Raw genomic sequence first — 11,510 nt, forward strand, 5'->3', positions numbered from 1 at the left:
AACTGGCTGCTGAAATTTGTCAGCAGCTCTGTAGCAAACCTGTTCTCAATTGCAACAAACCTAAAATAACAGCTGCTGCCCATTAGACATTACTTAAGTAGGAGACTAAGCAGACTAAGCGGAAGAATAGATTACATTGGAACTGTCCTGAATGTAGTGGAAATAATATCGTCATTAAGTAATGAACAATTGCTTTCCAGACAGTACAATTATTCACAAGGAATTTTATCAATTCATATTTTATTAATAAAAGTGTAATATCTTAATAATGAAGTTTAATGTTATCTGTATTAGTAGCTGTATTACAGGTAATGCATGCACAGACTTTATTATACTATAATGAATTTTCAGGTATCCCGGGGAGAGAACTGAAATGAAGGAAATACATATTTAAAGGGGTGTAAGTCTTAAATGTGTTCTGTCACATAGGGGTGTTAATTGAATAGATTTGTTGTATTATTTAATATGATTTGACTCTAAACTTGTGTTTCTCAGGAGACAGCATTAATATTGGGGATTTGCGGATACAGATAATAAGTTGTACTATACAGGCAAATGTATGGTTACCTTAATGAAAAAAAACTCTTATCATTACCCTTTTCAACATTATTATTTAAGACAGTCTTTCAGAACAGTAATCTCGTATTAGTGGCTATAGTCTAATGATAAAGGTGGTGAAACAGGTGAAATGTGCGGAAAGAATTGGAGATGGAACAGGAGACTCATCCAGTCGATAGAAAGGTTGGGTAGGACTGCACAAACACCGTGCCAGTGCTTAGTAGCGTCATTTAAAAACAATACGTGGTTTAACGTAATCAACTGCTCTACTGTGAGCTTAGCTCCACAACTTGTAATACATTGCCCACATTTTCAAATTAGATACATGTGTTTTCTACGTGTATGTAATTAGTACTTTTTTTGTTTTAACTGATTTAAAGTAGAATATTTATAAAACAGACAAAGGGTTTATGTGTCGCGCTGAAATTCACACACAAGTAAGGAAAGATATCGTGCTTAGGAAGAAATCAAGAGTGGAGACGCCGGCCATTGAAAACAACCACATACTCTACCACTGAACTAAACTTCCGACAACTACTGTATCTTTATCTGCAGCACTTTGTTTTAGGAAGAGTGAGGAGTCTACAAGCCTAGAAAATGTTAGAAGAATTCAGAACAAGAGGCTCTGCTTCACCGTTTACTCAGCTTTCGTTGGACAACTAAGTGAATGAAAAATTTTCACTTTTTGATTAAAGAACATAAAAAACCTTTCTTCCAGCCAGATTCAAACCAGAGAACAAAGTGTTCTTGCTGTTTCCACTATATTCCTCCGCTCTTACAACTGAGTTATCGAAAACACAGGAAGCCCACCTTTTGTCTTACATAAAGCACAATGTAGTGCAGCGTTCCTATTTATTTAAATCCCAGTTCGAAATCAAATCTCATTCCCATAGTCCTGTTTAGTTTGAATTTAAGCAGTTAACCAGGCTTCTACTGTATACACTCCCAGAGATATTACAAAATGTTTGAGGGACATCATTAGATATAGAAATTGACTCTTTTCCTAGTGGGATCACATTAAACCTTTCTTTTGGATTGAGAACAGGATCATCGTGAGATTCAAAACACATCTGCCTTTGCTTCTTTCGACGACGAATGGATTATTGAGGTGCAAACATCGGTTCAAATCAAAACAAAATTGTACTATACAGTACTTCTGTTTCAGCTACCAAAATTTAGCCTTAGTTGTAAAATTCCATATTAATATTCAATATTAAGTGGATTTAAACATGCACAGTAGAGAAACAGATTAAATCTCTTCCTCCCTGGGCCACTTGCCCGCTTCTCTCACTAAACCAGCATTCCGTCTCTTCACAGCTGTTCCAAGACCCTCTTTCTGTCACATCTCTCTACATCTATTCTGACTTCACACATCTTGATTGGCCTCTCTTTCTGTCCCCTGCTCCCGCCTCTCACTCCTCCTCCCTCCCAGCCTTTGTTCTCCCACTACTTTACCTTTGCCTACTGCCCTGTCTCTCTTACACCTGAAGAAGGCTCCACGGCCAAAACCTTGTGTTCTCTTTCTTCTTTTTTTCAGCATGGAATAAACCTATCTGTCAGAAGTGTTTGACTGACAATTGAGCAATATGTGATTATCTCTTATTATTATTTTTACTTATTTAATGAACAGCAGTATTGCCACTCTTATAAGTGTAATATGATTATCAGCAGCAGCAGACTGATGGTCGTGTCTACAATAGTGACCAGTTGACCAGTCTGTAGCTCTGAGCAGTGGGACTCAGATCACACAGAAGACCTGTCTGTGTGTGATTCCACACCAGCCCTGGGATTCAGCATCTCCCACACGTCTCTCATGGGGAGTCCTATAAATATACAGTTAAACAGAGTCTGATAACAGTTATACAGTTAATTAAATCATCAAACCGGCTGAGGAACTGAGAGCTCGGGTGGAAATAAAACCAAGAGCTGCTCTTCAACCTCCAGGATCAGGAGTCTGATCCTCCTGGCTTCTATTCTATGGAGATTCGTGTAAAACGCTTAAAAGCACTTATTATAGAGACCTGTGCTCCTTCTCTTTCTCTTCTGCTCCACAGGAGTATCCTTTATAACGCATTATTCTGTGAAGTAAACATTTTTTTTTCTGTTAGTGTTTAATGAATTTCATTTCTCGGTTTGTCATTCTCCTCCTCCTGCTGTTATGAATCGCTTCTCTTAATAGCCCGGTGTGTTTTGTTTTTGGGGATGTTATATCTGTAAGAAAAGCCCCCCGGGCTCTGGACAGTAGTCTCCTCCAGCTCTGCTCTATCAGAAAGAGCGCTGTGATGTCACAGACACCAGGCAGAGCGCCGGAATCAGAGAGCGAGACCGCGGGAGATGCGCAGAGCGCACAGAGGAGAGTTATTGATCACTTATCTATCGACAAGCAATTAATTCAACTAAAAAAACGTAGAATAATCGATTAAGTTCACCGATTGGTGAGCACTGATTCTTTTCCCGTTCTTGACCCATTTTAAAATCTAGAAAAGAGTCAATATCTATTAATTAACATGCGTTTAGTGTTAATAATGTTCAATCTGAAATTAAAGAATGATTTGTTCAAATTATTATTTAGGAATTGTATCCTAGAGCTAGAAAATTATATTCAAAGTTAATAAATTTGTGTAAAGTTGAAATGCATTTTCCATTTGTTTACAAATCATAAGTATGGTAACCATGGCGACACGGGGCAGGTCACTGTGCCTGACTAGATCTCTCCCCTTCGTCACAAAGTGTGGTGTGACGTCACGGACAGCAACTAATACTAATGCTAGTGTATTTATGTTAATATTAGTGAGAGTACAACTGGTAGTTTTAATACTAATGCTAGTGTTCATGTGAGTATTAATGATGATAGCACTACTGATAATTTTAGTTTTAATGGTCATATTAATGTTAATATTAAATTTAATTATAGAGTTACTGTTACAGTATTAACAGTAGCAGACTTTCGGAGACACAGGCCATACACTCACAGCCCACTCAGTATTGATGGAACGGAAGTGGAAACAGTCACCAGCTTTAGGTTTTTGGGAATTCACATCTCTAAAGATCTAACCTGGACTGTGAACACTGACTCTATCATGAAGAAGGCTCAGCAGCGCCTTTATTTCTTGAGGTGCCTCAAGCGATGGGGGATGCCAATACATGTGTTGGTGAACTTCTACTGCTGCACCATCGAGAGCGTCCTCACCAACTGGATCACCGTGTGGTATGGCAACACCTCTTCGCGAGAAAGAAAGGCACTGCAGAGAATGGTCAATATGGCCCAGAAGATCATCGGCTGCGGTCTCACCGAGATTAAACAGCTCTATGAGGACTGCTGCCGTGGTAGAATTCTTGCCATCACAGAGGACAGTCACCACCCCGGGCATGAGCTCTTCACCCCACTGCCCTCAGGCTAGAGATATAAGAGCATACGGACACTTACCACTAGATTCTTCAATAGCTTCTATCCACAAGCAGTGAGACTGGCGAACACATTTAGCCATCCCCCTCGGACCTCACCTACACCATCACCATCTACCTCTTTATGATTTCTTATCTATTGCACATCTCCAGTCATTGTTTACACGTCTGTATTGTTTACATTCAAACTGTCTACATGTTTACTTGCACATTGTCTATTGTTTGTTTGTACATTGTCTTGATGCACTGCTTGCACTTTGTCTTGTTTTTTACACTTGTTTTACAATCGAGAGACTTTCTGTAAGTAAGAATTCCATTGTACCAGTACCGGTTACATATGGCAATAAAGATCAAGTTCAAGTTCAAGTAGTGTTAGTTTTAGTGATAGTATTAATGTTATTATAAGTATAAGTGTTTGTAGAGTGTGTCTGTAAGTTTGTGGTGTTTGTGAGTGTGTGGTGTTTGTCAGTGTGTGAATGTGTGTCTGTCAGTGTGATCTGTCTGTCATTGTGCAGGTGTGTGTCTGTTAGTGTGTGGGTGTGTGTCTGCAAGTGTGTGGTGTCTATCAGTGTGTATGTGTGTGTCTGTGAATGTGTGCGAGTACTGTATGTGTGTGAGTGTCTGATTGTGTGTATAAATGTGCGTGGTGCCTGTGAGTGTGTGTTGTGTCTATGTGTGTGTCTGTGAATGTGTGTCTGTGAGTTTGTATCTGTGAGTGTGTGTAGTGTTTGTGTGAATGTGTGTGAGTGTGTGGTTGTGTGTCTGTCAGTATGTCATAATGTGTGTGAATGTGTGGGTGTATATCTGTCAGTGTGTGTGAATGTGTGTGTAGGTGGGCTTGGGCTCCAATGCTGTGTCTGACAGAAGTGACCCATCAACAGGTGTTGAGGTCCAGAGTCGCTTGCAAATTTCTAGAGCACTTTATAACTTTCTAGAGTCCAGACCAACAAACAGAAATCTGTGAGTGCTGTGTTTTTATCACTATTAGTGTATGTGGTGTCTGTGGGTGTGTGGGTGTTTGTGAGTGTTTGATGTGTGTGGGTGTGTGTCCATGAGTATGTGTAGTGTCTGTGTGTCTATGTGAGTATTAATGATGATAGCACTACTGAATACTAGTATTCATGTGAGAATAAGTGATGATAGAGCTACTTTTAATTTTAGTTTTAATGTTAGTATTCATGTTTATATTAGTGATAATCATAGTGTTAGTGTCAGAATATTAATACTCATTGTCATGTTAGTTCTTTTGATAGTATTACTGTTATTATTGGTATTATTAGTGTACTACTAAGTTTGTGTTTCATTGATGTGTAATAATGATACTGTAAGCCTTAATTGCAGTGTTACTGTTGTAATATTGGCAGTATTTGTGTAAGTGTTAGTTATAGTGTAACTGTAGGTAAGAGTGTAGGTAAGGCCCCGGCTGCCCTGTGGTGGCTCGGGGAGGGCCTGTGGGTCGAACTGGAGGGGCTGCTCTAGGTTGAGGAGAGCCGGGTGCGGACCTGGGCTCAGAACATGATGTCTTCCATCCAGCTGGACTGCCTGGAGTTGTACGATGAGGTCCTAGCCAAGTTTGGATCAGAGGCAGCATATGTGGGATTGGTGAGTCCCAGAAACCCCTCCCCCTTGTCCAGCTTGCACTGTGGTATCGGGGCGGTACAGGGGCTGGGGTGACTCTCCTGACCCCTCAGCTTTCCAAGATATCTGCGTCACCCCACTCAACCTGGAAATCTCCCAGATCCAAGGGGAGAGAGACAGGAGCTGGGCTGGGACTCCAGCCTGCTGTTATTTCAAGTGGGTGACTGAAAGACACACCACTTACAGATCAACACTAGGGGACATCATAGAGTGGGTGGTGAGACTCTTGGTCATCGATGGCGACAGCGGGGTGACACCCCATCTCTCTATTGGCTCTATTAACAGTGGGGTGACCCCCCCTCCCCCTCTCTTTTGGCTTTAGAGATATCACAGTTCCACCCCTAGGTTGCATCTCCTGTCTGGCGCTGTGGAGGTATGATGATGATGATTCACTGTCTTTGTTCTCTCTCTCTGGTACAGGAGTTAGTGAAGTTTCACAGAGGATATAACAAAATTAAAACAGTGAAGACAACAGACAACACAAGCTCATATAATGGAGGTTTGGTTTGACGACTGCAGACATGGTCAGGACATCTTGCCTGTCCTTGCCATCTCTCCCCATTTTCCTAGGATTTTCCCTTCCAGGGCACAGGAATCATGAAGCAGGACAACTACGAAGAGGCGGTGGAGACACTGAAGTCCTACTTTGAAAACACGAAGGTCAGGTGTGAGTTCTCCGAGGTGAACAAGTGCTTCCACCAGGCTGCAGCCGACATTGACGTCGACCTCATCCTGCAGAAGTACCTGGGAGTCCCTGTAGCTGAGGTCTGTGAGTAGCAGGTTTATTTTTTCTCTTTGTAGGTAGTCTTAGGACAGTTTGACCTGTTGTGGGACTCGGCAGGAATAGAAAGGTCTTCTGTGTGTCTTCAGTCTCCACAGCCCAGGAGACGCACAATCCAGGTGGGCGAGGCTGTTGAAGAAAACAAGCTGTCCATCCCTCCCTCTCCTGGATCTTGGCGCCCCTGGGCCCTCCCTCTTCGATCACCTGTGACCCCGCTGAGCTCAGAGAAACCCCCGTTTACTGCGCCATGCTGCCCCCATTAAGTTCCCTCCTCTAAGGAGTGTCAGAGCTCCTGAGCTTCCGAGACAGGTGAGAAGATAACAGAACCTCTGTCCTTGTGTGGAGTTACCTGTACAGACTCTTATTGGACACACTGTATAGACTCACTTGTATGGACTCTTATAGGACACACTGTATAGACTGTATAGAATGTACAGGCTTTTATTAGGACTCACTATATAAACAGACCTGTTTAGACTCTTATTAAACACACTGTATAGACTCACCCCTGTACAAACACTTAAAAAACCTGTACAGACACACTTGTCCAGGATCTTATTGGACAAACTGTGCAGACTCACCTGGTGAAACTCAGTACATGTGGACCTTATAGTGCGTACAGAATTAGAAGTGAAGGGTGTCTCCATTACCAAGGTCTGCTGTGTGTCTTCAGCCTCCACAGCCCATTATCCAGGTGGACAAGGCTTTCAAAGAGAACCAGCTGTCCACCCCTTCCTTTCCTGGACCTCGGTGCCCCTGGGCCCTCCCTCTACACTCACCTGTGACGCCGCTGAGCTCATTAAACTCCCTGCCGACTGCTCCATGCTGCCCCCTCTGTCCTTGTGTAGAGTCAACTGTGCAGACTCTTATTACAGTCACAATGCATATACTGAGGGTATATTAAGACTAAGAAGAACTGACCCCAACAGCAAAGACCTGTGTCTGTCTTCAGTGTCCAAGTGCAAAGAGTCCAAGTCAGCCCTGAAAAAGATGAAGAGGACAACATGTCCACCTCTTCTAATCCTGACACTGACCTGCCCCAGGTCACTGCCCCACTGTCCAGCCAGCTGCCTGTCCCCAGACCCCTCCCTCGCCTCCCTCCCATCACCTCCCAGGAGAAGACTGAGGTGAAGAAGACTAAGAAAAAGAGGAAGAAGAGGCAGAGGAATCAGGAGAGTCAGGAAGGTCCAAGTCCTGAAGACAGGCCTCCAGAGTTGCTGAAAGTCAGAACACAGGTGCTGAGACACCTAGAGGACCCTGTAGCTCCTGTGATTCTAGGAGAGGTGAGGAGTGAACCTTTACTGTAGTGTCCAGTCAGTGGGTCTGTATTAACCCCTCTCTCTCTCAGTGCAGTGTTAATGTACTGGAGTGTCCAGTCAGTGTGTCTGTATTAACCCCTCTCTCTCAGTGCAGTGTTAATGTACTGGAGTGTCCAGTCAGTATGTCTATATTAACTCCTCTCTCTCAAAGCAGGTCAGCTCCTCCCATTCCTTCACCAAGATGCTGTGCTGTTCCGGGGTCAATGAGGATAAGAGCAACACTACAGAGCTGAAGAGATGGAAGGAGCCGCAAGGGGGCAAGAGGACAACGGAACCAGTGGAGAAAGTCAGGAGTGTCCGGGTCGGGAGGCACCGGTCCCTGAACACCCAGGAGCAGGATGAGGAGAGGAGGCGGAAGCAGGAAGGGTGGTTGATGGATTGGAGACAGGAGGTGCAGGAGGAGAAGGAAAGGAGGAAGCTGGAGGAGGAGAGGATGAAGGTGGAGGAGAAGAGGAGGAAGGTGTTTGAGAAACAGGAGAGAAGATGGTAGAAGGAGGGAGAGGACTGGAAGCAGATGCTGGAGAAGGAGAAGAGGAGACGGGAGAAGGAGGAGGAGCAGAGGAGGAAGACTGAGGAGAAGCAGGAGAGGAGATGCACCAAGGCAGCAGATGCAATTAGGAGGACCGTGAACAAGGAGGAGCGGAGACGTGCCCAGGAGGCGGAGGAGAACAGGAGGGAGCAGCAGAAGCAGGAGGTGAGATGGGAGAAGAAGGAGCAGAAGAGCTGGAAGGCCTACGCTCGGGGGCTGGAGAAACGCCTGCAGCAGGAGGAGGAGAGGAGGCAGAAGGAGAAGGAGGAATGGAGGCGAGCTCAGGAGGAGAAGAGGAGGAATCAGCTGTAGGAGGAGAATAAGAAACGAGCAAAGAAGGAAAAGGAGAGAAGGAGATTTTGGGAAGAGGAGGAGAGGCAACAAGCAAAGGAGAAGAAGGAGAGGAGGAAACTGTTGGAGAAGCAGGAGAAGAAACAAGCAAAAGAGGAGAAGGAGAGGAGGAGAGTTTGTGAAAAGGAGGTAAAGAAACAGATGAAGAAGGAGGAGAAAAGGAGGAGAGTTTTGGAGAAGCAACAATTGAAGGAGAAGATGGAGAGGAGGAGAGTTTTGGAAAAAGAGTGTGCCCCAGAGTCCAGACGCTGTCAGGTGAGTTATTATAAATAAGATGCAGGAGTACACCCTGTACCAACCTGGACTAACCTTTGTCATTAGAGATTAGTTTCAACCTTATTTCACACCAGCAAATAAATACTGACTGGGAGAGAAGAAGTATCTGACAGGCCAATCTGTGTCATTACTGACCTGCTCGTCTGTTCACAGGGAGACTCCTCTCTGATGATACGCCCTCTGGATATAGAGATGCAGGGGACAGTGAGGGAGACACCACTTCAGGTAAAGGGGACTACAGACAGGGGACTCAGTGTGGGTGAGGTAGTTCAGGGATGGGATCCACACTGACACTGTGACCTGAGTCCACTTCACTCCACTGTTTCCACACTGACACTGTGACCTGAGTCCACTTCACTCCACACTCTCCTCAATGTCTGTATCTGCAGCTTGTGTTTTACAAAAGGGAGGCTTGAACATACGATTTCTTTCTTCTTTCTACAATTTGATGTTTCAGAAATAAGAAATGAAACCATTCATTGATGTAAATTCTGAATGTAACACTTTTGATGGGAACAATTTTTTATTAATTTTATTGAAGTTTTTTTGCAAGAAACGTTTTAGAACCATTTTATGTGCTTATAATGTCTAATTTATTATATTAAAACTATCAATTAAAAATGAAGGAGCTCTTGGCAACTCACAATGAAAATATCAACCCCAATGGAAAGGGAAACTTAAATGTTTGTTATCAATATGTATACATTGGACCACACAAAGGAGAAAAGCCACTGTGGACAAATCCAGGCACAACATGAGACATCCTGAGTGTTATTTACATTTCCCTACAAATCAAGAGAAATTAAGGGTCCTCGTCCTGCAAGAAGGGACGGCTCGTTGAAATATACAGCATCGCTACCTCACTTAGAACTGCAGAAATGTTATAGCTACAGATTGTTACAGGCGTCTGGGTTCAAATGACAGGAAAGATGAAAGTTCAAACAATTCACACTTTGACAGGTGTGACAAAATGACATTAGAAAACTTATGATCATGAAATTCACTTCCTAAAATGATATCACAATGTTTTTGGACTGTGGGAGGAAACTGCAGCACCTGGAGGAAACTCCAAACAAACATGGGGAGAACATACAGACTCCACTCAGATAGAACAACACATCAGGAAATAAACACAGAGCTCCAGCACTGCGTGGCAGCATTGTTAACCACAGTGTCACCTGTAAAATAAGTATACTTCCAAAACAGCAGCATATAGTGTAAAACAATATTTTATAAACTTTCAGTCTGGATCTTTAAAAATTCATATAATTTTTTGTCAGCTGAAAATGTTAGGCTGCCTGCTTTTAGGGGGGAAAATAATTTTTCAAATTTACATGTAGATATTAAAATAACATATTTTCACATATAAATACAATTATAATAAAATATACAAACAAAGCCTTATTTTCTTTAATGATATGAGTTCTACAATACTGATACAGTATTGTACAAAATGGTATGATCTGAAGAATCGCCAGAGCACAATATATCAATTTGGGTGACACTAACAGAAGAGGGACACATCATGTAAAATCACAAGGTTTATTTTCAACAACAAAAATGTGCTTGAAAATAATTTGACAAGGAGGAAAACTTTCATGTATGGATACCAGTATTTCCCCAGTAGGTTTAAATGCAGCAGGGAACAGTATAACAGAAGGTCAGTGTCACTTGATATTGCATCACAGAGGCTGATCTCTTCTACATCATACCCACCACTTGCAGAAAGCCAGTACACATAATTGTGAGGGTTTAAATTCAGAGGGAAAAATAATTATCTAAATTAAATTTTATGCTGCACAGAGAATCTCACGTGTATGTGTAGCTCAGTTGGATCGATTGTCGTTCTAATAACTCCATGGTTGTGGGTTTGATCCCTTACAGGCCAGGAGATCTCCTTATCTTTTGCCAAAACCATTTGACCTTTCAGTCCATGGTGAAATATATTGTGTTGAAAAGATGCCACAAACTGTAGACAAATGCTAGTGCTGCAAGTGAAGAGGAAAGCATTCAAAGATTAATGAGTTTCTTATGTGGAGCGAAGATAAAGTGTCACCATTTGCATATGTGAGGCTTCCAAATCGGCTCTCTGTAAAGACGCTCAAATCCAGCCTGTTAAGTAAAAAATATTTTAGCTGGGGATCCTCAAATCAGGCTGTAGAAAAGAGCACCGTTAAACACCATCGGGAGTGCAGAACATGTGATAAAAGTGTTCTTTAAACAAAAAGTGAAAATAGTGAATTTGTCTTTCACTTATACGTTCATCGAAAGCTCAGTAAACGATAAAGCGTGTTTACTGAGCGAGAGACTTGTGTTCTGAATTCTCATCAGATTAACCGGTAATACAGCTACTAATAAAGGTTTACATTAATCTTAATTATTAATAAATTACACTACGCGAGTGGTGAATACTGTATGTTTGTTACTTTGTGACCATATTATTTCCACTACATTCAGAACAGTTCAAAAGCGATCGACTGTTCCACTACTGAGCTACTTAAACCCTGTGAAGAGGTGGTTTAAGTTAGTCTCCTACATCAGTAAGATCTAATGGGCAGCAGATATTATTTTAGGTTTGTTGCAATTGAGAACAGGTTTAGTACAGAGCTGTTGACAAATTTCAGCAGCCAGGTTCGTAGCAATGACCCATTGT

General features: G+C 42.5%; 2 protein-coding genes across 2 annotated transcripts in view; one reads left to right on the forward strand and one right to left on the reverse strand.

Moving 5' to 3' along the window:
- Positions 1 to 11,510, reverse strand: part of LOC148827724 (uncharacterized) — a 146,821-nt gene that overhangs the window by 68,670 nt on the left and 66,641 nt on the right. The gene's annotated exons all lie outside the window — the stretch shown is intronic.
- Positions 7,883 to 8,542, forward strand: LOC148827727 (uncharacterized). The gene is made up of 2 exons (XM_088926145.1): positions 7,883 to 8,187; positions 8,236 to 8,542. Exons 1-2 carry the CDS (start codon positions 7,883 to 7,885, stop codon positions 8,540 to 8,542), a joined length of 612 nt encoding a protein of 203 aa, XP_088782271.1.

The sequence above is a fragment of the Atractosteus spatula genome, chromosome 10 (assembly GCF_055471065.1).
Source record: "Atractosteus spatula isolate fAtrSpa1 chromosome 10, fAtrSpa1.hap1, whole genome shotgun sequence".
Lineage (NCBI taxonomy): Eukaryota > Metazoa > Chordata > Actinopteri > Semionotiformes > Lepisosteidae > Atractosteus > Atractosteus spatula.